Source organism: Lepidochelys kempii, chromosome 2 (assembly GCF_965140285.1).
Source record: "Lepidochelys kempii isolate rLepKem1 chromosome 2, rLepKem1.hap1, whole genome shotgun sequence".
Taxonomy (NCBI): Eukaryota; Metazoa; Chordata; order Testudines; family Cheloniidae; genus Lepidochelys; species Lepidochelys kempii.
Genome location: NC_136381.1, coordinates 271,529,359 through 271,554,658, shown reverse-complemented (window position 1 = coordinate 271,554,658; position 25,300 = coordinate 271,529,359). Strand labels below are relative to the sequence as shown.

Genomic DNA, 25,300 nt, shown 5'->3' with positions numbered 1-25,300 from the left:
TTGAACCTGTCGTTTATTCCATCACTGCTACAAGCCTGAACCAAGAACTTTGCCATGACTGTATGTCATTGATTCGATTGAACCCATTCTAGCTCTCATCTCTATCTTTTTCCTTTTATGAATAAACCTTTAGATTTTAGATTCTAAAGGATTGGCAACAGTGTGATTTGTGGGTAAGATCTGACTTGTGTATTGACTGGGGTCTGGGGCTTGGTCCTTCAGGATCGAGAGAACCTTTCTTCTTTTACTGGGGTGTTGGTTTTCATAACCGTTCATCCCCATAACGAGTGGCCCTGGTGGGGATACTGGGGAACGGGAGTGTCTGAGGGAATTGCTTGTGTGACTTCTGGTTAGCCAGTGGGGTGAGACCGAAGTCCTCTCTGTCTGGCTGGTTTGGTTTGCCTTAGAGGTGGAAAACCCCCATCCATGGGCTGTAACTGCCCTGCTTGAAGCACTTTGTCCTGAATTGGCACTCTCCGTTGGGTCCCGCCGGAACCAGCCTCGTTACAGCATTACATTAGCTCTCCTCCAGTCATTTGGTGGAGAAGCTGATTTAAATGATAGGTTACAGACTACAGTTAGGTTTCAGAGTAGCAGCCGTGTTAGTCTGTATCCACAAAAAGAAAAGGAGGACTTGTGGCACCTTAGAGACTAACCAATTTATTTGAGCATGAGCTTTCGTGAGCTACAGCTCACTTCATCGGATGCTGTAGCTCACGAAAGCTCATGCTCAAATAAATTGGTTAGTCTCTAAGGTGCCACAAGTCCTCCTTTTCCTTTTTTTGAGGCTACACTTAGTAGTCCTGCAATTATACATTGGAGTTCCTTCAGAACTCTTGGGTGATACCATCTGGCCCTGGTGACTTATTACTGTTTAGTTTATCAATTTGTTCCAAAACCTCCTCTAATGACACCTCAATCTGGGACAGTCCCTCAGATCTGTCACCTAAAAAGAATGGCTCAGGTGTGGCAATCTCCCTCACATCCTCAACTGTGAAGACCGATGCAAAGAATTCATTTGGTTTCTCTGCAATGGCCTTATCGTCCTTGAGTGCTCCTGTAACATCTCCATCGTCCAGTGGCCCCACTGGTTGTTTAACAGGCTTCCCGCTTCTGATCTACTTAAAAAAAAATTTTGCTATTACTTTTTGAGTCTTTGTCTAGCTGTTCTTCAAATTCTTTTTTGGCCTGACTAATTGTATTTTGCACTTCATTTGCCAGTGTTTATGCTCCTTTCTATTTTCCTCACTGGGATTTAACTTCCACTTTTTAAAGGATGCCTTTTTGCCTCTTACTGCTTCTTTGACTTTGTTGTTTAGCCGCGGTGCTGCTTTTTGGTTCTCTTACTGTGTTTTTTAATTTGGGATACACACCGAGGCTGAGCCTCTATGATGGTGTCTTTAAAAAGTTTCCACGCAGCTTGCAGAGAGTTCACTTTTGGCACCCTACCTTTTAATTTCTGTTTCACTAACCTCCTCATTTTTGTGTAGTTCCCCCTTCTGAAATTAAATGCTGCTGCTGGGGTGTTTTCCCCGCCACAGGGATGTTAAATTGAATTAGATTAGGGTCACTATTACCAAGCACTCCAGCTCTATTCACCTCTTGGACCTGATCCTGTGCTGTACTTAGGACTAAATCAAGAATTGCCTCTCCTCTGGTGGGTTCCAGGACCAGCTGCTCCAAGAGGCAGTCATTTAAGGTGTCAAGAAACTTTATCTCTGCATCCCATCCTGAGGTGACATGGACCCAGTCAATATGGGGATAGCTGAAATCCCTCAATATTATTGAGTTTTCTATGTTAATGGCCTCTCTAATCAACCTGAGCATTTCACAGTCACTCTCACCATCCTGGTCAGGTGGTCGCTAATATATCCCTACCACTATATTCTTATTATTAGAGCATGGAATTACTGTCCATCGAGATTCTGTGGTACAGTTTGATTCATTTATGATTTTTACTTCATTTGATTCTATACTTTCTTTCATGTGTAGTGCCACTGCCCCACCAGCATGACCCGTTCTGTCCTTGCCATATATTTTGTACCCTGGTAGTACTGTGTCCCATTGATTATCCTCATTCCACCAAGTTTCTGCTTAGATTGTGGTTTTGCTTTTTTGCTTTGATCCGTTTGCTATCCCTTATAGTCACTTAAAATCTATCTTTTGTGGTTAATAAAGTTATTTTTGTTTTGTCTAAAACCAGTGTGTGGGTCATAACTTGGGGCAGAAAGCTATGTATATTCCTCTCCACATTGAGGGAGGGGGCGACTTTCATGAGCTTACACTGTACAGATCTCTGGGCAGCGCAAGACAGTATAATTTTGGGTTTACACTCCAGAGGGGTGCGTGCCTTAGGAACTGGGAGGTGCCTTAGCTGAGCCTTCCCATGCAGGGGCTGGTTAAAGAGCCAGTGTGTATGTAGCTGCAGCTGGGTGTGTTCCTACCTGTCTGTGCTGGAGCCTGGCAGGGGGCTTGGCAGGCTGGTCACAGCAGTACAGTGTAAAGGGAGCCCAGGCTGGTGGGGCAGGGGCTCAGTGGTACCCCAGTTCCAGGTGGCACCCTGGGGGGAACCTGTCACAGGGGGCGGCTCACCCTGGCTGGGGGGGTCATTCCCGGGGAAGGGGGGTGGCTCACCCTGGCTCTGGTAGGTCAGCACGGCCACGGTGAGGTGGATCTGGCCGGGGTGGGCGCCGGGCGCGGAGCTGACCGAGTAATAGCGCGGCTGCAGCAGCGGGAGCTGGGTGAGCAGCAGGGAGGCGGGCAGCACCAGCGAGGGGAACTGCTCCAGCACCCAGCCCAGCGTGGGGCACCAGAACCACTTCCACTCCTCGTAGAGCTGGGCGTCCTGCAACGGCAGCCGGGCTGGGACCTGCCGAGCCCCCCGTCGCGCCCCCCAGTGCTCTCCCTCCCTCAAGCCCCAGCCACAGCCGGGCTGGGACCCCCGAGCCCCCCATCACGCCCCCCAGTGTGCTCCCTCCCCCAAACCCCAACCACAACCGGGCTGGGACCCCCCGAGCCCCCCATCACGCCCCCCAGTGCGCTCCCTCCCCCAAACCCCAACCACAGCCGGGCTGGGACCTGCCGAGCCCCCCATCGCGCCCCCCAGTGCTCTCCCTCCCCCAAGCCCCAGCCCCAGCCAGGCTGGGACCCCCTGAGCCCCCCATCATGCCCCCCAGTGCGCTCCCTCCCCCAAACCCCAACCACAGCCGGGCTGGGACCCCCCGAGCCCCCCAGTGCTCTCCCTCCCCCAAACCCCAACCACAGCCGGGCTGGGACCCCCCGAGCCCCCCAGTGCTCTCCCTCTCCCAAGCCCCAACCACAGCCGGGCTGGGACCCCCTGAGCCCGCCAGTGCTCTCCCTCTCCCAAGCCCCAACCACAGCCGGGCTGGGACCCCCCGAGTCCCCCAGTGCTCTCCCTCCCCCAAACCCCAACCACAGCCGGGCTGGGACCCCCCAAGCCCCCCAGTGCTCTCCCTCCCCCAAACCCCAACCACAGCTGGGCTGGGACCCCCCGAGCCCCCCAGTGCTCTCCCTCTCCCAAGCCCCAACCACAGCCGGGCTGGGACCCCCCGAGCCCCCCAATGGTCTCCCTCCCCCAAACCCCAACCACAGCCGGGCTGGGACCCCCCGAGCCCCGCAATGCTCTCCCTCTCCCAAGCCCCAACCACAGCTGGGCTGGGACCCACGGAGCCCCCCCACATTCTCCCCTTCCCCAACCACAGCTGGGCTGGGACCCATAGAGCCCCCCACAGCACCTCCTATGTTCTCCCCCACCCCGCACGCAGCCCCCCACCTTCCTAACACTACCTCCCCCTGCCCCCAATGACAGGGCCCCCCTCGACAATACTAACCCCAGCCCCACCCAGAGCGCTGCGTTGGGAGCCCACGGACCCTCCCTTATCCCCCCCGTGCTTGGCCTGGCACCTGGCTGGCCCCTGGCCACCCCCACCCCATGCATGGCCAGTGCCCAGACTGCTCCCCCAGCGGTGTCCCAGACAGCGCCCCCCAAAGCCCCTCGCACCTGGCTGAGCCGCTGCAGCTCTTCCTGCTCGGCGCTGTCCTCTGCCAGCGTGGCCAGCAGCTGCAGGAGCTGGGGGCTGGGCGGGGTGGTGATGTCCAGGAAGAAGGTGAGGGCCTGGCGCAGGGTGCAGGGCGGCAGGCGGCTGAGGGGCACCCAGCTGGCCTTGGGGCTGGTGTGCCCGCCTGCAGAGAGACCGAAGAGTGGGAGGGCACATCTGCCCTGTGATGCAGTGAACCTAGTCTGGGACAGGACCCCTAGCGATGCCTCAGTTTCCCTCTTTACTTGGCATGGCTACCCCCTGGGTGCTCAGCAGGGGGAAGGAGGGGTGTGCACCAGGCAGCTGGCAGGGTAGGAGTGGGTCACCAGGCACAGCTCGCTGGCTGGGACGCACCCTTCTGGCGCCCAGCAGCCCTGAGGACGGGGGTCCCCGCCCTGCAGGGAAGTGGGGCCGAGGGACCGAAAGGTGTCGGGATCCCACCCTGACGGAGACAGAGCAACCCAGCCTGAACTGGGTCCAACACGGCTTGGCCGGCCCTGGCCCAACCCCTCTGCTGGCCTGTGGGCGTCAGGGTCCATAGCTGGGTGCCCGGTGCAGAGCTGCCAGGCTGGGCTGCCGGCGGTCAGCACAGACACACGGGGAGCATCGCACCCGGCGGGGCCCAGCACGGCCTCCCGCAGGCCTCGGGCCAGGAGCACGGAGCGAGACGGGGCATCAGGAGGCCACGGGGCTGCCCTAGGGAACTGGGGGTCTGCTCAGGGGTCCGTGCCAAGGGCTGATGACAGGCTGGGCACAGACCGGCCCTGGGGGATCCGTGACAGAACCCGAGCTCGGCTGCCATCGGGGGCAGGCCCCCACGTGCCCGACCCACAGGGTCGTTTTGGAGGGAGCAACACAGAGAGTCAGAGCAAAAGGGGGCCCTAGCTGCTGGATTCCTCCCCACCCCCCATGGGATCCCCCAGGCACTAGCCCCAGGGTCCCTGCCCCCAGTGCTGGCTCTGGGGAGGAGCCCCTCGCCTCTCACCACTGGTTGCCTTCTCCAGGAGCTCCACGGCCACGGGCTCCCCGTCGGGGGGCGGGTCCTCCACGCGCTGCAGCAGCTCCTGCACGAGCTCCGGGCGGTTGGCGGGGAAGATGCCCACGTGGTCCCCGGGCAGGTACTGCAGCTCCGGCTGCCCGGCCGTGTCCAGGCGCACCAGGATGGTGGAGCGGCTGGGAGGGAGGGAGGCGTCAGAGCGGGCCCCAGCGCCAGGGGCGGGGGGCTCCCAGGGCCAGGCAGGGCGGCCCTGGGCGGGGGTCTCACCTGGACTCCTGGCTCTGCAGGTTCTGCACGGAAAGGACACGGCACGGAAACACCCTGCGCTTGTGGACGTGGGATAAACCTGCCAAGCAAGCAGAGCCCGGGGGGGTCAGTGGGGTCCAGACCCCAGCAGGGGGTGCTGGGGTGGGGGGTGGCTGCTGGCGACTCCACCCTCTGCCCCTCCCAGCAGAGGGTCCGGGGGATGGGGAGGGTGGGGCGTGGGCTGGGGTCGGGGGGGCTCCCAGGGACTCCAGCCCCAGCCTCTCCAGCAAGGGGCACTGCCTGGGGGGGGCTCCCGGCTACTCCAGCCCCAGCCTCTCCCAGATCCATGGATGCCAAGGCCAGCAGGCTCAGCGTGGCCAGCCGGCCTGACCCTGCGTAACATGGGCCAGGGCCAGAACTCCCAGAGCCGTGCTTGGAGCAAACGGCCGACCCCGGCTGAACACCAGTGGTGACGGAGACTCCACCCCGAGCCCGGCTCCGTCGTCCCCGCGGCTAGCGCCCCTCAGTGCTAACCACGCGCCCCAGCGCCTGGCTTTGTCTCGCCTCAGCTTCCGGCCACCGGCTCCTCTTGGAGCGCCTGCCACCGGATCGGTGCCCTACTGGGCGCCCCGGCCACGTCCGCACAAGCACTAGGGTCGGCGGGGACGTGACCCCCGCGAGCGACGCGTCACCGGCAGCCGCGCCCCGATGGGAGGGCAGCTTGACGGAGACCTTCCAGCGGCGCCGAGCCAGGGCCTCCCACACCGGGCGCCGCACCCGGAAGCGTGGCTGAGACGCTCCCCTCCCGGAGTCCGTCACCGGCCGGTCCCCACCCCTCAATCGCTCTCTTCGCCGCCCCTCCCTCTGGACGCGTGGCCCCCGAGCTGGAGCCGGGATCCCGGTCGCACCAGGGCCCGGCCGAGGTGACGGCCCGGGTCCTGCGGCCAGCCTCGCACGGGGGGTCCTGCCCAGCTGGTGATCGGCCCCCCAGGCTAGCGCCCCCGGCAGGGCGCGGGGGGACTGGCCGGCGGGTACCTGTCAGCACGTCCGGGGACTCGGTGCAGACGCCCAGCTGGTAGTTCTGGAGCTTCCAGCTTCGCCGCGTGGTGAAAATCTCCCTGGCGGCCTCCTCGGCGTCGTCCCCAACACAGAAGGTGTCGCAGGCGGCCTGGGGGGCGGGGGGGAGTCATTGGGAGCCCAGATCTCTGATGTCACAACCCCCAGACCCTGCGTGGGGGCCCAGAGCCCCAGTACCACCCCTGGGGGCAGCTGGCTGCCAGCGGGACCTGACCCGAGTGCGCGGCAAGGGGGCGCCCTTCCTTCCACAGCCAGGGGAGGAGACCCCGGGACCCTCCCCTATCCCCCACCTCTCCTGGTTCTGTGCCACCCTCATCTCCTGGAACCCCAATCCCACACTCCAGAGCCTGCCCTTCCCCTCCCCGTGTGCCCCAGTCCCCCTGTGCACCCCAACTCCCTCTGCATCCAGCCCCTCCCTCTGCACCCCATTCCCCTCTGCCCTTCCAGCCCCACTGCCCCTGCGCCCAGCCCCTCCCCCTCACCTGAAAGACCCGTCTGGCCCAGGTACGGAAGGCCTCCTCCTGGGCACACAGCTCGTCGCCCTCCCCCATGGCCAGGATGCGCTCGCCCCCCAGCTCCTCCAGCCGCGTGTCCACGGCATGGGCGAAGGCACAGAAGTGGGGGTAGGCCCGGGAGCCCAGCCCGAAGACCGAGAACCTGGGGGGCACAGGAGACGGCAGCTGAGCCTCTGCGGGGGTTTTGCCCCGACCCCCGCTCCAGCCTCACCAAGAGGGGGACCCCAGGGCCGAGTGGGGACACAGGTCACCCAGTCACCTCCCACCAGCCCAGGGGACATGCTACAGGACAGGGGGGAGCCCAGGGCTGGGCTAGCAGCGGCTGTGGGTCAGGAGTGAGGGGCACTGGCAGAGCTGGGGGGGACCCAGGGCTGGGCTAGCAGTCGCTGCGGGTCGGGAGTGAGGGGCACCGGCAGAGCTGGGGGGGACAGGGCTGGGCAAGCCGGGGCCGTGGGTCAGGAGTGAGGGGCACCAGCAGGGCGGGAGGGAGCCCTGCTGATCTAAGAGGCATTGGCAGAGGGGGCGCCATAGCTCTTGGGTAGACACTGAGAGTGGAGGGAGGGGGCTGACCAGAATGCCCCCTGGCCTCTGTGTGACTTTCCCATTCCCATTCCCCGCCTGCTGCCCTCACCCAGGGGGGCGTTTCCCAGCCCTCGCTGGCTTCTCTGAGTGCCAAAGGGAATTTTCGGTAACATTTTTACAAAGCCTATGTGTGCCTCAGTTTCCCCCGGAATTTGCATTGCTCCCCAGTGGGGGCAGAAGGGTTAACACTGTGCTTGGAGCTGAGCTGGGGACACAGGCGGAGGGGGCCAAAGGGGGAGTTGGGTGATATCTGTATGACACCTGCATGTGCCTCAGTTTCCCTCTTGTGACAAAGTGGGACTGTTCTTAATGTTTCCTCTGAATAATGTGGGGGTGCCTCAGTTTCCCCTAGGCAGATCTTAAGTCTCTAGGTGGTGGGGTAAGGGTGTATGTTCGTTGCAGAGCCCTAGAGGGCAGGTGTGTGCAGGGGTCTGGACACAGAGAATGGCCGACACCCTGTTTCCTGGCAACTGATGCCTGGACCCTTCCCCCCTGGGAGGTGAGAGCTAAAGGGTTGGAGAACAAAGGGATCAGGTGCCCTCCTGGCCCGGGAAAGGGACAAAGCCCAGAGGAGGGGGGGCTGGAGGGAGTTTCAGTTTGGGGCTGGCTGGGGACATGGAGTGAAGTACAGACGGGGTTGTCTGGCTCACTGCCCCCCAAAATGGACCCAGCTGAGGGGTCCTGTTCTCTGCACCTCCAAGCTCTGTGTTAGACCATGTTCCTGTCGTCTAATAAACCTTCTGTGTTACTGGCTGGCTGAGAGTCCCGTCTGACTGCGGAGTTGGGGGGCAGGACCCTCTGGCTTCCCCAAGACGCCGCCTGGGGGGACTTGCTGTGGGAAGCGGACGGAGGGGCAGAGGAGGCTGAAGGCTCCGAGGTCAGACCCAGGAAGGTGGAGCCGGGTGAGCTGTGTGTCCTGCAGACAGGCTGCTCACAGAAAGAAGACTTCCCCAGAGTCCTGCCTGGCTTCATGGGGAGCAGTTCCAGAGCATCGCCCGAAGACTCGGTGACACCTCTGCACTTTGCACTGTCACTGAAGAGTTGACTCTCCTGGGAAACCAGCGCAGGTGGCAGGGAATTGGGGGCTCCCGACAGGGGGCTGGAGCGAACAGGGTCTCGCAACCACCGGCTGAAACCGAGCCCGACTCCACAGTACGTCCCCCAAGACAGAGATGCCAAGGGCCGAACCAGCCGTGCCTGGCAGCAGGAAACCTTGGGAAGACGGGTAGAGGGAGGGAGCTGGGGCTGGTGCCGTTCGGGTGGCCCGGCGGGCACTGGCCTGCAGCTGGACTCCGTCCTCACTGCGCTGATCTTGGCCGGTCAGACTGGCCGGGCGACTAGTCGATGGCTCCCGGTTGGCACAAGCAGCCCAAGTGGTGCTGAACGTGCCCGGGACCACCGCCCCCGGCAGGGCCCAGCACGGCCTCCCGCAGGTCCTCGCTGCTGGGGGCCAGAGAGACGGGGCGCTGGGGCGAAGGCCCAGATTGGAGTGTGGAGGCCACAGGAGGTTCTTGAGGGAACTGGGGGTCCCTGGGCCCGGCCTGCTAAGGGGTCATGCCCCAGAGCCTGGTGACAGGCTGGGCACAGCTGGACCCTGTGGCTCCGTGACACCCCCACCCAACAGACAAGGAAACAGGCAGCCAGAGCCAGTCGCTAAAAGGGGCAGAGCTGGGGCCGGACCCAGGTGTCCTGGCGCCCCTTGCCGTGGGCATGGCATGCCGGGCTGTCCCGCGGGCGGCGCCTACCGGAGTGTGCCCAGGGCCCCGGCGCTGTCCGTGTTGCTCGACTCCTTCCGCTTCTTCTTCCACGAGGCCACCAGCCCGTCGCTCTGCGAGACGCTGTTGAACCGGATCTTGTAGCTCCTGGGAGGGGACACGCAGTGAGCCCCAGGCCGGGCAGGGCACAGCTGGGCCCATCCTTCCTGCCCCAGAGCGGGGGCTGGCTGGCGTAGGGGGGCGGGGAATGGGGCGTGGGGCCGTTCCTCTCTATGGGGCAATGGCTCCAATCCGCAGGAGGGTGGGGAATGGGATGTGGGGCCTTTCCTCTCTAGGGGGAACGGCTGGCGTGGGGGGGGGAATGGGATGTGGGGCCTTTCCCCTCTAGGGGGCACCAGCTCTGATCCAGCCCCAGAGTGGGGGCTGGCTGGCTCAGGGGGCCGGGGGCCTTTCCCCTTTCGGGGGCGCTGGTATGATGGGTGCGTTCCCCCAGTCCAAGGTTTGGAACGTACCACCCGCAGCCTTGCCCCAGGGCAGTGACCCCGGCCAGCCCAGGGACCTCGCTAACCCCACTGCCCCGGGCACAGGGGGCTGCCAGCCCCAGGGGGTCCTGAGCACTGGCCCAGAGCTGCCCCACACCTGGGGGAATCACTCACTTTTGTTGCTCGGGCTGCGTGGAGCTGACATAGGGGCAGGACATCTCCATCAGCGCCTTGGCAAAGCTCTGCCGGGAGAGAGGGTTCAGGGGCTCAGGCAGGCACCCCTGGACCTCTAGCACTGCCTGCCACCCCCAGGCACCCCCAACCCCCTAGCACTGCTCCCCCGGGCACCCCCTGGCCTTCTAGTGCTGCTCCCCCGGGCACCGACCCCCAGGCACCCCCAACCCTCTAGCACTGCCTGCCTCACTCCCTGGGCACTGACCCCCCCATCTTGGGCACCACCCCGACCCTCTAATGCCAGCTCCCCACCCAACAACGGTCCATAGGTGCTGGCCCCAAGACTCTGACCCCTGGGGTCCCCCCTCACCTCCCCACTCTCCGGCGGGTCGCCGTTGCCGAAGGTGCTGGTCACGACCAATACCAGGGTCTCATGCTCCAGGCTGACAATGTCATACTCGTCCATGCAGACAACCTAGGGGATGACACTGGGGGGGTCAGTGGGGCCGAGGGTGCAGGCAGCGGAGGGGGCCGATGGGCTCTGCTGTGCCTGTCTCCCGCGCGGGGCAGGCAGGCCGCACGCTCCAGGCTGAGGGGAGGGATCCCTCTGTCCCCACCCACGCGGAGCCGGTGGAACTCCCTGCCACAGGGTCTCGCTCGGGCCAAGGGTTCAGGCACGGTCAGAGCGTCGGACGTTGCTGTGGATAACGAGAGCGTCCATCTAGCCGGGCTGCCTGCGACGGCAATGGGCCGGCGTCCGCTAGGGGCTTGGGGGTCTCCCTCTGGGCAGGGTCCCTTGGAGCTGCTGGGTCTGGCCCACTAGGGGTCCAGGGCGCCTCCCCTGGGCTGGTTATTTCGTCACTGACCAATAGGGGTCTCCCCGCCTCCTCCGGAGCAGCTGGGCCAGGGGGCTACAGGAGCCTGGGGGGGAGCCGCCAGCAGTGCCTGGGTTCCCAGAGCAGGGATGGAACCCAGGCGTTCTGGCTCCCAGCCCCCCTTGCTCTAGCCCCAGACCCCACTGCCCCCCAGAGCCGGGATAGAACCCAGGCGTCCTGGTTCCCGGCCCCTTCCCCCTCTGTACCCACCAGACTCTGCCCCCGCTGAGCTGGGAAGAGAACGCAGGAGCCCTGACTGCCGGATGTTCTGACCCACAAATCCTTCCTGTGGGTCGCACTGTGCTGGGGGCGTTTGGGGGCCTGGGGCAGTGACAGGATCCTGGGAAACCAAATGTGGCAGGTTCCCCCCCCCATCTGAAAAGCACTTGGGGAGATGGGGGGACCCAGCAAGGGGCCAATGTGCCAGCCACAGCCAGCCCCCCATCCTCCTCCCACCAGCCTCTTGTCCCCCAGCTCCCATCCTCCCCCAGACCCCCATGTGCCCCCCACCCACCCCAGCCAGCCCCCGTCCATCCCCTGCCCCACAGCCAGCCCCCTGCCACCGCCCCCTGAGAGCCCTCTCCTAGCCCAGCCCCTCCCCCCACCCCAGCCAGGCCCTCTTCCTTCCCCCAGCCAATCCCCACCCCATACCCCCCATGCCAGTCCCCCTCTCCCCCAGCCAGCCCTCAACCAATCCCCACTAACCCCCACCCACCCCAACCAGCCCCTCCATCCTGCCCCTGGCCATCAACCCCCTGCCCCCCAGGCAGTACCCTGCAGCCCCCCAGCCCCACCTTGGGGTCGAAGGCGTGCCGGAACAGCTCGCCCAGGTTCCAGGCGTAGGTGCGGGACTTGCCCGTCTCAGTGGCGTACAGGATGGTGGCCTTGACACGACGCGCCATCACGTGGACCATCAGCTTGGCCGAGATCTTCACCGCGCTGGGGGGAGGCCGGAGGGTGTCACCATGCCCACCCCAGCCCATGCCCAGCACCAGCTCCCTCCTGTAGACCCCAGCCCTGGGCCCCTCCCGGGCCAGGGCTCGGAGCCAGCCAGGGCAGTGCCGGGCAGCTGGGTACTACGGCTACAAGCCGCGGGGGGCAGGGGGCAGGGAGAGGAGACAGCGATGGGGCAGGATATGGCCTCGGTGCCTCTGCCATAGGTTGGCCCGGGCAGAGCTGGCCAAGGCCTCTGTCAACCCCCCCAGGTGCTCTCTGCAGCCCCAAGCCCCCCCATGCCCGCTCAGGGGGGTCAGGGATGCTGCAGCTCCTGGCGTCTTGAAGCAGCTGGCCATGTCCAGACACGACATGCCCTGCTGCTCCTGCCACGCCTGGACACGTCTTCACACCCTGCCAGTCCTGCCATGCCCAGACATGTGTATCCACGCCCTGCCAGTCCTGCCACGCCCAGACACACGTCTTCACACCCTGCCAGTCCTGCCATGCCCAGACACGTGTATCCACGCCCTGCCAGTCCTGCCATACCTGGACATGTCTTCACACCCTGCCAGTCCTGCCATGCCCAGACACTTGTATCCACACCCTGCCGGTCCTGCCATGCCCGGACACATGTCTTCACACCCTGCCTGTCCTGCCACGCCCAGACGTGTATCCACGCCCTGCTGCTCCTGCCACGCCTGGACACACGTCTTCACACCCTGCCAGTCCTGCCATGCCCAGACACGTGTATCCACGCCCTGCCAGTCCTGCCATGCCTGGACACATGTCTTCACACCCTGCCAGTCCTACCACGCCCAGACAAGTGTATCCATGCCCTGCCGGTCCTGCCACTCCCAGACACACGTCTTCACACCCTGCCAGTCCTGCAACACCCAGAAATTCATATCCACGCCCTGCCAGTCCTGCCACTCCCAGACACACGTCTTCACACCCTGCCAGTCCTGCCATGCCCAGATATGGGTATCCATGCCCTGCCAGTCCTGCCACACCCAGATACGTGTATCTATGCCCTGCTGGTCCTGCCACACCCACACATGCCTATCCACGTCCTGCCAGTCCTGGCACACCCAGACATGCCTATCTATGCCCTGCCAGTCCTGCTATGTCCAGATACGCGTATCCACACCCTGCTGCTGCTGCCACACCCAGACATACGTCTTCACACCCTGCCAGTCCTGCCATGCCCAGACACACCTATCCATGCCCTGCCAGTCCTGCCACATCTGGACACACATCTTCACACCCTGCCAATCCTGTCACGCCCAGACACGTGTATCCATGCTCTACCAGTCCTGCCACGCCTGGACATGTCTTCACACCCTGCCAGTCCTGCCACGCTCAGACACACGTCTCCAAGCCCTGCTGGTCCGGCCACGCCCGGACACCCCTATGCACAGCTCTGTGGGGTGGAGGGGGGGGTTGAGGGATGGGGGTAGGGGCAGTGCAAGGGGTGGGGCCAGTGCAAGGTCCCAGGACCGAGAAGGGGAGTTCTGAGGGGACGGGCTCTGCCCTTTCTCATCCCTTACACTCCCACCTTCCACCCCAGGGCCCTCACCCGCTCACGGTCCCCTTACCCTTCCCACCCACTCCCCCCACTGCTCATGCTGCCCCTCCCCCTCCCCTTATGCCCCACCCCGAGGCCAGGCTGGCACCTACTTGGCCACTTCTTTGAAGGTTTTCTTCCTGGTGACGCTGGTGCCCTTCGAGGTATAAACCTTCCAGGCGTCCGGCTGCAAAGGAACCAGCCAGGTCAGCCCCGGCCAGCCGTGGGGAGGAGGCGGAGAAGGGACCATTCAGCCCACCAGGGCCTGGGACCAGCCATGGCCGACGGTCCGGGGGGCAGCCAGCCCCACTGTGCAGGAGGATAGGAAGTGGAGGTGCTGGGGGGAGTCCCTGGTGGGGGGCTGGGCCCGGGTGGGGCTGCCTGGGAAGGAGAGGGTGTGTCTGGGGAGATGTGATCCCTGGGGTGGCAGTGGGGGGACTGGGGCAGGGGTGATCCCAGAGGGGCAGGGGCGATCCCTGGTGGGGAATGGGGGGAGGGACGATCCAGGCACGGCCGGATTAAGTCTCCTGTGGGCCTGGGACTATTACATTTTCTGGGGCCCCCTCCCCCCGTATACAAGTCTTTTTCCTAATGTAAAACAAAATGATCACCGTTGTGGCATCGAGGCTCTTAACGCTATACCAACCCCACCTTTCAACGAACATAAAGCCGTCCTGTGCTTACATTTCAGTCTTAAACCATGTAGAATATAGTTAATTCAAAATGGCTGACTTCGTACCTTAGAGAAAACGGTTACTGACTCCTCGTAACGGTTGTTCTTCGAGACGTGTCGTTCACGTCCGTTCTGATTAGGTGCGTGCGTGCGCGCGTCCACAGTAGCCGGAAGATTTTTCCCCTAGCAGCAACGGTGGGGTCAGTCTGGGGGCCCCCTGGAGTCGTGCCTTCATAGCGCCCAGTATCGAGCCCTGCCGACCCACCACCCCCTCAGTTCCTTTGCGCTGGCCGCTCCGACAGAGGGTGGGTGTTGGAACGGACGTGAACAACACACCTCGAAGAACAGTTACGAGACGGTGAGTACCCCTCTTTTATTACCACGCACTCTCGAATGCTTGTTCCCGTCCATTCCCATCAGCTGACTCTCAAGCCCAAATTCAGGGGGCAGGGTCGGAGTCGTCCACTGACTGGAGCACGGCTCGTCCGCAGGCTGCATCGCCTCTGGCCCGCTGAGTCATCGCATCGCGCGTGGTGAAAGTGTGGATGGAGGAGCACATCGGCGCCCTGCAGATTTCCTGAGTGGGAACCTGAGCCAGCAAGGCTGTTGATGAAGCCTGAGCCCGGTGGAGTGCACAGAGATCGGGGGTGTGGGAATCCCCGCCGGGTTGCAGCACTTGCGGATGCAGGACGTGATCCATGATGAAATGCGCTGTGATGACACAGGCAGACCTTTCATTCTGTGCACCACCGCCAAGAAGAACTGGACCGATTTTCTGAATGGCTTCGTTCTCTCGATGTAGAAAGCGAGTGCCCTGCGGACATCTAGTGAGTGGAGTCTCTGCTCCCTGCCGCTAGAATGCGGCTTAGGGTAGAACACAGGGGGGGAAGATGTCCTGGGTAATGTGAAACTGCGATACCACCTTCGGGAGGAAAGCAGGAGGTCTGAGCTGCATCTTATCCTTATAGAACCCAGAATAAGGGGGCTCTGAGGTTAGGGCCCTGAGTTCAGACACTCTCCTGGCCAAGGTTATCCCCACCAGGATCACCACCTTGTAAGAGAGATAGAGCAGGGAGCACTTTGCCAAGGGCTCAAAGGGGGTGTGGTGCTCTGTACCTCGGGGGAACACCCTACACCCCCATGTTCATCTTTATAAAATGATTGTGTGGTATCCAATGCAAAGTTTGGCATGTCGGGTGCCTATGGGAGGCTCATGATGCCCTGAGCATGGTTGTTATAGTGATGTTATAGCTTGTAATTTCATGTATATGGTTATGAGGCTGAAAATGTGTCCTCACAGCTTAAAGCCAGCCCAGGCAAAAACTCTCCAGGAACAGAGGGGCAGTTTACTTCTCATCAGGGCATGTATGGGACAAACCCAGCCCAGCCTCACAGGAACAAAGGACACTGGGCTAGGTAGCAACAAAAGAATCTGTTAGATTCTCAAGGGAGTCACCCCCCTTCCCTTGGTCAGTTTGGGACTGCGATGAGGTAATGCTCACCTGACTGTGAAACGGGGAGGGCAAAGCCAAGAGGGAAGAAAGGACACGATAAAAGGGGGAGACATTTGCCATGCTCTCTCTCTTCCACCTCCATCTACAGACACCACCACCGAGTGACTGAACCGCTGAGCAAAGGGGAGAGCCTGGCCGAAGGGCAACCAGCCAGCCTGTGGTGAGAAGCATCTAAGTTTGCAAAGGCATTGAAAGGTCAGCTTAGGATGCATTTTGCTTTTATTTCATTGGACCAAATCCGACTTGTTATGTTTTGACTTATAATCACTTAAAATCTATCTTTATAGTTAATAAATCTGTTTATTCTACCTGAAGCCGTGCGTTTGGTTTGAAGCGTGTCAGAGACTCCCCTTGCGATAACGAGCCTGGTACATATCAATTTCTTTGTTAAATTGATGAACTCATATAAGCTTGCAGCGTCCAGCAGGCATTACTGGACACTGCAAGACGGAGGTTCCTAGGGCACTGGAGATATTGGCTGGTGTCATTCGGTTGCACAATCCAAGGAGCAGCTTACATGCCAGAGGCTGTGCGTGAACAGCCCAGGAGTGGGGGTTCTCCCAGCAGAGCAGGGTCAGGCTGGCTCCCAGAGTCAAGGAGTGGAGTGACCTAGCAGATCACCGGTCCGGATAACACCAGAGGGGAACATCACGGCGGGGTCCTGTGAGTCTAGACAGGACCAGGTTGAGGTCCACTTGGGTCTTGGAGCAGCCTTTGATCAGCCAGTCATCGAGGTGCGGAAACACCTTTACTCGGTGCCTGCGCAGAAACGCAGTGACAACTGCCATGAACTCGGTGAAGCCTCGAGGTGCTGCTGACAGGCCGAACGGGAGGACTGGAAATTGGTAGTGGCTGTTGTTCACCATGAACCTGAGGAACTTCCTGTGGGGCTGGGCGATCGCGATATGAAAGTATGCGTCCTTTAAGTCAAAGGCAGCATACCAGTCTGCTGGATCCAATGAGGGAATGAGGGAGGCCAGAGAGACCATGAGGAACCTGAGTTTCTTCACGAACTTGTTGAGTTCTCGCAGGTCCAGGATGGACCTGAGGCCGTCTTTGGCTTTCGGTATTAGGAAATACCATGAATAGAAGGCCTCGCCCCCATGTTCCTGAGGAACCTCCTCCTCAGCCCCTAGCGACAGGAGCGACTGCACCTCCTGGATAAAGAGCTGCTTGTGAGAAGGGCCCCTGAAGAGGGACAGGGAAAGGGGGTGGAAGGGCAGGAGGGCACAGAATTGGATGGAGTATCCCCTCTCTACGGTGCGGAGGACCCAACGGTCTGAGGTGATCTGGGGCCATGCATGGTAGAAAGGGGACAGTCGGGACGGGAAGGTAAGGCAGGGTGGATCCAGTCTTTGATGTGGTACACCGTCCTCAACCGTGCTTTCAGAAGCCGGTTTGGGCCCTGATGACAGCTTGGGTTGTCCCGAGCCCTGGCCAGAGCGTTGACGTGGCCTTCTCCTGCCTGCGCTGTTTCTCCGTCTGGACCTGTCCTGGCGGTTCTGGTGACCACACTGCTGAGGAGGCTGAGGACGGAAGGGTCCCCGCTGCGTTGACGGTGTGTAGAGGCCCAGGGACCCAAGGGTGACTCTGGAGTCCTTTCGGCTGTTAGGCTCTGGTCCATTTTCTCCAAAAAGAGAGTCTCCCCGTCAAAAGGCAGGTCCTGTATGGTCTGCTGGACCTCATATGGGAGACCAGAAACCTGGAGCCAGGAGCCCTTTCTCGTGGCCACTCCTGTGGCCATAACCCTGGTGGCAGCATCTGCTCCATCAAGTGCCACCTGCAGAGACGCCCTGGAGTTCAGTCTCCCCTCCTGGACCAAAGCCGAAAATTCAGCACAGGAGTCCGAGGGGAGCAACTCTGTGAAGTTGGCCATCGCCGAGCAGGCATTGTAGGAGTACCTGCTGACGATGGCCTGCTGGTTCGATATTCGGAGTTGTAGTCCCCCCGTTGAGTACACCTTTCGCCCGAATAGGTCTAGTTTTTTAACGTCCCTATTCTTGGGGGAAGGGCCCTCAAAAACCTTGCCTCTCCTGCTGGTTAGCAGCATCCACCACCGGAGAGTCAGGCCGGGGATAGGAATATAGGTGTTAATAACCCCGGGAGGGCACAAAGTACCGGCATTCCTTACGCTTGGCAGTGGGTGGGAGCGAGGCCGGGGTCTGCCACAGGGTCCTAGTCATGTCCGTGAGTGTCTTTATAAATGGTAAGGCAATACGGGAAGGGCCAGAGGGGGCCAGGATGTCCACCATAGGGTCTGCAGCATCTACCACTTCCTCTGCCTTAATGCCCAGACCCTGGGCGGCCCGGCGCAGCAACTGCCATAACATCCGGGAGTCTTCCAGAGCTGGGGCTATGGAAGTGCCCGCCAGTGCCTCATCTGGTGAAGAGGAGGAGGAGGCCACCAGAGGAGGTGGTTGTTCGCTACCATTCCCACCTGAGGGATCTCGTGACTCCAGGGGGACTGTGGTCGGTCGGCCTGGTCCCCGTGCTGTGAAGGGTGCGGGTGTTGGTGCCGATGTTGGGTCCCATGCCAGTGCCGGTGTAGACGCCTGGTGTAGTATCTGTGCCAGGATCCTCATGGATGTGGCTGCAGCCAGCGTCGGCGCCGGGCTGTCGCTGGTGCCCCACACTCCGTGACAACTGGTGGCAGCGGTGGGATGTACTGCACCCCGTGGACGGCGCTTCGTGCAGTAAGTGACTGGGGAGCAGTAAAACGAAGGGGGATTGACGGGGACCAGGCGTGCTGAAGGCTCAGAGAGGGGCAGGGGGCGAAGGAGCTATGCTTAACCCCTGGAGTGTGTGACCAGCGAGAAGGGCTGTTGCAGTGACGGGGTCCCCCTGGAGAGTGCAGTGAGCGGTTCCAGGGGTGGAGAAGTCTGCGGCTTGACCCTGGCAAAGAGGTGGTGACCTTGAGAAGGGCTGGCACACTAGGGGTTCTCCCTGGAAACCGTGGGGAGCTGATCAGCTAACCCCTGCCCAGCAAGCTGAGATCAGGGGGGTGCTGCATCCGTCCTGACACCTGTTTTCCAACCAGCCTGGACGCACTAATCTGACTGTCCACCGGGTGCAGACAGGGTCGCACCCGCCGATAAGATGCTCCCCCTTCCGAGTCACAGGGAAAACTGCTCAGGACCTGGAAAGTGAGGTCCAGGACATGCTGGCTTTGGGGGTGATCCAGCCACCTGCCAGCCCTTGGGCCTCGCCGGTGGTGCTGGTCCCCAAAAAGGACGGGTCGGTCCGGTTCTGTGTGGACTATCGGAAGCTCAATGCCATCACTGTATCGGATGCCTACCCCACGCCCAGGCCGGACGAGCTCCTAGACAAGCTGGGAGGAGCTTGGTACCTTACCACCATGGACCTTACAAAGGGCTACTGGCAAGTGCCGCTGGATGCAGATGCCTGGCTGAAATCGGCCTTTATCACCCCTCTGGGGCTCTATGAGTTCCTGACCCTGCCTGTCGGCCTCAAGGGAGCGCCGGCCACCTTCCAGCGCCTAGTGGACCAGCTCCTGAGGGGGATGGAGAGTTTTGCCGTGGCGTATATTGATGACATCTGTGTCTTTAGCCAGACCTGGGAGGACCACGTGTCCCAGGTTAGACAAGTGCTGGACCGACTCCAGGGGGCTGGGCTGACTGTAAAAGCGGAGAAGACAAGGTGGGGATGGCTGAAGTATCTTACCTGGGCCATCGGGTGGGGAGCGGCCGCCTAAAGCTGGAACCAGCCAAGGTGGAGGTGATCAGAGACTGGCCCGCTCCCCACATCAAAAAGCAGGTCCAAGCCTTTATTGGGATGGCAGGATACTACCGAAGATTTGTGCCCCACTTTAGCGCCATAGCCACCCCCATCACTGAGCTATGCAAGAAGGGGAAGCCAGACAAGGTGGTCTGGACCGAGCAGTGCCAGGAGGCTTTCCGGGCGCTGAAGGAGGCTCTGGTCAGTGGCCCAGTTCTGGCAAACCCAGACTTTGACAAGCCCTTTGTGGTGTTCACCGACGCCTCAGACACGGGACTGGGGGCGGTGTTAATGCAGGAGGATGAAAAGGGGAGAGACACCCCATCGTGTACCTGAGCAAGAAGTTGCTACCCCGGGAGCAACACTACGCGGCCATCGAGAAGGAGTGCCTGGCCATGGTGTGGGCCCTCAGGAAACTAGAGCCGTATCTCTTCGGGCGACACTTCACCGTGTACACCGATCACTCTCCCCTGACCTGGCTGCACCAGATGAAAGGAGCCAACGCCAAACTCCTGAGATGGAGCCTGCTCCTGCAGGATTACGACATGGACGTGGTCCACGTGAAGGGAAGGGCCAACCTGATAGCGATGCGCTGTCCCGGAGAGGGGGCCCCGAACTTCCCCAGGTCACTGGTCAGAGTGACCCCGCTCAGTTCACCCTTGAAGGGGGGAGAGATGTAACACAGCAGGGAGTATTAACCTGGTAATGTTGCATGGGAGTTTTACTAGTTTACTATCTTCTGCTAACACAGGGCGTGCTTCAGTTTCCCTGGGTACTGCACCAATACTAGGTGGGGATGGGAAATAAGGGGGTGACTTCACTGAGGGACGACACTTGACGGCCCGCACGGAAAGGCTGGCAGCTGCCCTGCGTAACCTGGCCGGGAGGGGGTTTGGGGCCCAGTGACACCTTCTGCCTGGGAACCTGGACAAAGGCTGGAGGAGAAGCTGGGGGGTGTGGCTGGGGAGACGGCTGGAGGGAGTTTCAGTTTGGAGCTGGCTGGGGAGACGGTGGCGGGGGAGCCCAGAACTGAGGTCTGGGCTCCCCTGCCCCCAAGATGGACCCGGCTGAGGGGTCCTGTTCTCTGTACCTACAAGCTCTGTGTTAGACCGTGTTCCTGTCGTCTAATAAACCACCTGTGTTCCTGGCTGGCTGAGAGTCAGGAGAATCACAGGCGGGGTGGGGGTGCAGGGCCCTGGGCCCCCTGCTCCGTGACACTAGCCCACCAGAACCAACTACCTCCTGCGAAAGTACTGTGAAGGCACTTGCCAAACAAGAGCAAGGGGAAGTCCCCGCCCCCGTCACCGAGAAGGAACTGAGGGGTGGCGGTCGGCAGGGCTCGATATTAGGCGCCATGGGAGCGTGACTCCAGGGGGCCCCCAGGCCGACCCCACAGATGCTGCGAGGGGAGAAATCTTCTGGCTACGGTGCACATGCGCGTGCACCCGAGTGGAGTGGACACGAACGAGCATTCGAAGAACTGCAGTTATATTAGTTTCTTTCTGGGAGGAGTTTTGGTGCAGGAGGGGCAGGGGGTTGGGGTGCAGGAGGGGGTGCAGGGTGCAGGCTCCGGCCAGGAGGCGCTCACCACAGGTGGCTCCCGGCCAGCGGCGCAGCGGGGCTCAGGCAGGCTGCCTGCATGCCATGGCCCCACGCCGCTCCCGGAAGCGGCCGGCTGCTGGCACATCTCTGTGCTTGGCTGTGGGGAGGGTGACAGAGTGTCTCCTGGCACTGCCCGTGCCCGCAAGCACCACCCCCGCAGTGGAACCGGCCAGTGGGAGCTGCAGGGAGGGTGCTGGGGGCAGGGGCCATAGAGACATGCCAGTAGCTGGATGCTTCTGGCAACGGTGTGGGGCCATGGCATGCAGGCAGCCTGCCTGAGTCCTGCGGCACCGGGCCCCCCTTAGCCTGGGACCCTGGGCTGCAGCCCCTAAAGCCCCTGCGTTAATCTGGACCTGGATCCAGGAGCCCACCTGGTACCGGAAGCAGGGCGAGAGCAAGTAGTTGACCATCTCCTGGTGGAACACGGGCGTGAGGCTGCCCGAGATGGGGGGCACGATCCAGACCCAGTCGGCTGGGCACCCCCCGCGCATCTGCAGCTCGTTCTCCATGTGCTTGACGAAGGACTCCGTGGCCGCGTGGTGATCCACGATTGTCACCTTGGCAACCTGGGGGGGTGGAAGGAAAGGAACAGATGGCAGAACCAGCCTCCTACCCCCGCAGGGCACCAAGTCACGCCCCTGCCCCCTCGAGACAGGCCCCACCCCAGGGCAGGGAACCAGGGCATCCCCCTGCAGGCAGGGAACCAAGTCAGTCCCCGGAGCCAGCGCCCATGTGAGTTCTCTGAGCTGCATGTGGGTCTGGGGCAGTCTGCCAACTCCCTTGGGAATGAGCAGCCCCCACCCTGCCCCGTCCCGGGGAACTGGACCCCGGGGCTGCTGGCAAAGCAGGGTGGTTGACGTGGCATCGCCTGGGACAGCCCCAGCGCATCCCCTGGCCAAGGGCTTATTTGCGCTGAGCTGGCCTAGGCGCAGTGTGGCCCAGCCGGAGAGGAGAGAGCTGCATCCTAGCACGCAGGGCCTGCAACAGGACGCCCAGAGCCGGACCCGAGGGTTCCCCACAGCCGGGCTGGGCTCGAGGCTGGCCAGGACGGACCCTGCTTCACCCTTCATTGTCCCGGGCTGCCCTAAGGGCCCCCTAGGCCGGGCCCCAGCTAACAAGTGACCCCAGCTGTGCCTGCGCTGGGAGGGTCCCTCCAGGGGCTGGGCGAGGGGCCCTGATCCCTGCACAGCGGCCGAGTCTCCCTCAGGGGCTGTCTCCGGGGGACTCGCTGCCCGGAGCTCGTGGGGGCATGGGGGGAGCTGCAGGCCCATAGGGCCAGTCTAGGGGGCGGTGAGGCCGCGTGGTTCACCCTGGAGGCAGAGCGAGACCCCCAGGGGGCTGGCACAGAGAAGGGGCCTCCCAGAGACGTTCCAAAGCTGGGGGGCAGCCCCGACCCTGTGGGTCTGTGACAGCTGGCGAGTGCTTGCCCGTGTGTGATCCACTTCCCAGCTGCCAGGCGAGCACGGAGCCTGCCCCAGCTCTCGGAGGCCGTGGGGCAGGGTGGGTCTGAGGGCAGGGGACTCTGGCGGCCCGGGACTGAGCCGGGGGCCGGGCAGGGGGACCCAGCTCACAGAGGGAGGGTGAGACACTCACTCACCCCCCTCTACGTCTCGGTGCCGCGAGAGGAGCAGACTGAGCCCCCCCGGAGGTGGGGGGGTTACAGCGAGCACCCAGCAGTGGGTGCAGGACCCGGGACAGGGCTAGGGCCGTAGGGGCTCGAAACCCCCCCATAGCTCTGCCCCCCACCCCGTGCTCCCCACACCCCGGATCGCTCTTCCCGGCCCCTACCTGGAAGCTGTGCAGCACGGCGACGTTGATCTCCACCGCGGCCTTGTCCTTCCACAGGGACGAGGTCTTCCGGGTGTCCAGCCCCATGTGCAGGGCCACCTCCTGCCCCACAGGGACCGTCACTCCCAGCCCCGGCCCTGCCCCATGCCACCTCCTGCCCCACAGGGGCCGTCACTCCCCAGCCCCGGCCCTGCCCCATGCCACCTCCTGCCCACAGGGACCGTCACCCCCTGGCCCTGCCCCTGCGCCGCCTTCTGCCCCACAGGGACCGTCACTCCCAGCCCCGGCCCTGCCCCCGTGCCGCCTTCTGCCCCACAGGGACCGTCACTCCCAGCCCCGGCCCCCGCGCCGCCTCCTGCCCCACAGGGACCGTCACTCCCAGCCCCAGCCCTGCCCCATGCCACCTCCTGCCCCACAGGGACCGTCACTCCCAGCCCCAGCCCTGCCCCATGCCGCCTCCTGCCCCACAGGGACCGTCACCCCCTGGCCCTGCCCCCGCGCCGCTCCTGCCCCACAGGGACTGTCACCCCCTGGCCCTGCCCCCGCGCCGCCTCCTGCCCCACAGGGACCGTCACCCCCTGGCCCTGCCCCCGCGCCGCCCTCCTGCCCCACAGGGACCATCACTCCCAGCCCCGGCCCCTGCGCCGCCTCCTGCCCCACAGGGACCTCACCCCCTGGCCTGCCCCCGCGCCGCCTTCTGCCCCACAGGGACCGTCACCCCCCTGGCCCTGCCCCCACGCCGCCTTCTGCCCCACAGGGACCATCACCCCCCGGCCCTGCCCCCACGCCGCCTCCTGCCCCACAGGGACGTCACCCCCCGGCCCTGCCCCCGCGCCGCCTTCTGCCCACAGGGACGTCACCCCCGGCCTGCCCCCGCGCCGCCTCCTAGCCCCACAGGGACCGTCACCCCCCGGCCCTGCCCCCGCGCGCCTCCTGCCCCACCGGGACCCGTCACCCCCTGGCCCTGCCCCCGCGCCGCCTCCTGCCCCACAGGGACTGTCACCCCCCTGGCCCTGCAGCCGCGCCGCCTCCTGCCCCACAGGGACCGTCACTCCCAGCCCCGGCCCTGCCCACATGCCCCTCCTGCCCCACAGGGACCGTCACCCCTGGCCCTGCCCCCACGCCGCCTTCTGCCCCACAGGGACCGTCACCCCCTGGCCCTGCCCCCGCGCCGCCTCCTGCCCCACAGGGACTGTCACTCCCAGCCCTGGCCCTGCCCCCGCGCCGCCTCCTGCCCCACAGGGACCGTCACCCCCCGGCCCTGCCCCCACGCGACCTCCTGCCCCACAGTCCGTGGGGGGGAAGTCCGTACCTGCAGCAGTTGCGGCGGTGGGGGAGCTGGGGGGTGGGGGGGCAGTGGGGGGGCGGTCCGTACCCGCAGCAGGTTGTAGCGGTGGGGGGTGGGGGAGCTGGGGGGTGGGGGGGAGTGGGGGGCAGTCCGTACCTGCAGCAGGTTGTAGCGGTGGGGGAGGTGGGAGCTGGGGGGGCGGGGGAGCTGGGGGGGGAGCTGGGGGGCGGGGGGCGGGGGGGGGGCTGGGGGGCGGGGGGGGAGCTGGGGGGGCGGGGGGGCAGTCCATACCTGCAGCAGGTTGTAGCGGTTGCTGTCACAGAAGTTGCGCATGCCGATCTCGCTGCCCACGTACCAGCCGTTGAAGGGGGCGGCCGGGAACTGCAGGCCCCCGATCTCCAGCAGCAGGTTGGCCACGGCGGGCAGCGCATGCCACCGCAGGCCCAGCTCCCCGAACCACGGCAGCCTGCGCCCGACACCACACTCAGGGCACGGGCGGGACGGAGCGAAGGGACGCGCCCCAACCACACGGCCCCTCCGACAGCACCCCCAGGAACGGAACCCAGGCGTCCTGGTGCCCAGCCCCTGCTCTGACCACCAGACCGGGCTCCCTCCCCGCCGGGCTGCTGGTTCCCCGGGAGCCTCCTTCTGCCCCCAGCCCTGCTGGGACCTGATGTGCTGGGAGAGAACGGTCACCCCATCCCCGGGACCCCAGCCCGAGTGCTGCCCCCTGGCACCGCCCCAGGCCCCGCGCTGCCCCTGGCACTGCCCCACGCCCCGCGCTGCCCCCTGGCACCGCCCCAGGCCCTGCGCTGCCCCCCCGCACCCTAATGTAAGGGGACTGTTGCCCCCTTACTGACACTCAGTGGGGGGGTTTTGGTTGCTAGCTCCCAGTACCAAAAGGGGAAGGGTCTATGGGAAACCAGGACCCTGAGACTGACAGTCCCCAGGGGCAATGGGGAGAGGCCAATGCTCCAAGTCAGCCTGTTTGACAGGGGGGCCAGGCTAATCAGGGAGTCAGGGGGCCAGGGGGGTCCCGTCCTCCGTGTGAGCTGGATTTGCCTAGGTCGGACAGAGGGGGGCCGAGCTAAGGGGAGAGCAGGGGCCCGAGCTGAGCTGGGCCAGATCCAGAGAGAGCAGCCCCTGTGCTGGGAGCGGAGCTGCAGCAACCAGAGCCAGGGGGCCAGCGAAGCAGCCCAGGGAGCTGGAGGCAGCAGCAGCCGTGCAGAGACCGAGGGGTGGGGCTGGGGCTGGAGCTGTCCGGAGCTGGGTGCGGTGAGCAGCTGGGCAGAGCGAGGGGGACCCTGGGCAGCGGGCCCCGCACAGGGAGACGCCTCAGCCAAGGGGCTTTGCAGGCCAGGCTTGGATCGTAATCCCGACAGGGCGGGAGCGACACTGGGCAGAAGGGTCCTGCCACTTCGAGCCTGAGAGCGTGTGGCCACCACCAGAGCGAGTGTCCGACCCCCAGCATCCCCGCAG

General features: G+C 63.4%; 1 protein-coding gene across 3 annotated transcripts in view; it reads right to left on the bottom strand.

Moving 5' to 3' along the window:
* The window catches only part of NOS3 (nitric oxide synthase 3), a 90,048-nt gene that overhangs the window by 15,813 nt on the left and 48,935 nt on the right, over positions 1-25,300 (bottom strand). For all 3 annotated transcript variants that reach the window (XM_073334950.2, XM_073334952.2, XM_078851881.1), the window contains 14 exons: positions 24,113-24,287; positions 22,534-22,635; positions 21,117-21,311; positions 13,335-13,408; positions 11,516-11,660; positions 10,217-10,321; positions 9,847-9,914; positions 9,221-9,337; positions 6,861-7,035; positions 6,337-6,469; positions 5,323-5,401; positions 5,044-5,231; positions 4,022-4,203; positions 2,635-2,845 (listed from right to left, as the gene is read on the bottom strand). In XM_073334950.2, coding sequence (XP_073191051.1) covers positions 2,635-2,845; positions 4,022-4,203; positions 5,044-5,231; positions 5,323-5,401; positions 6,337-6,469; positions 6,861-7,035; positions 9,221-9,337; positions 9,847-9,914; positions 10,217-10,321; positions 11,516-11,660; positions 13,335-13,408; positions 21,117-21,311; positions 22,534-22,635; positions 24,113-24,287 — 1,949 coding nt within the window. The remainder of the gene's footprint in view (positions 1-2,634; positions 2,846-4,021; positions 4,204-5,043; positions 5,232-5,322; positions 5,402-6,336; positions 6,470-6,860; positions 7,036-9,220; positions 9,338-9,846; positions 9,915-10,216; positions 10,322-11,515; positions 11,661-13,334; positions 13,409-21,116; positions 21,312-22,533; positions 22,636-24,112; positions 24,288-25,300) is intronic.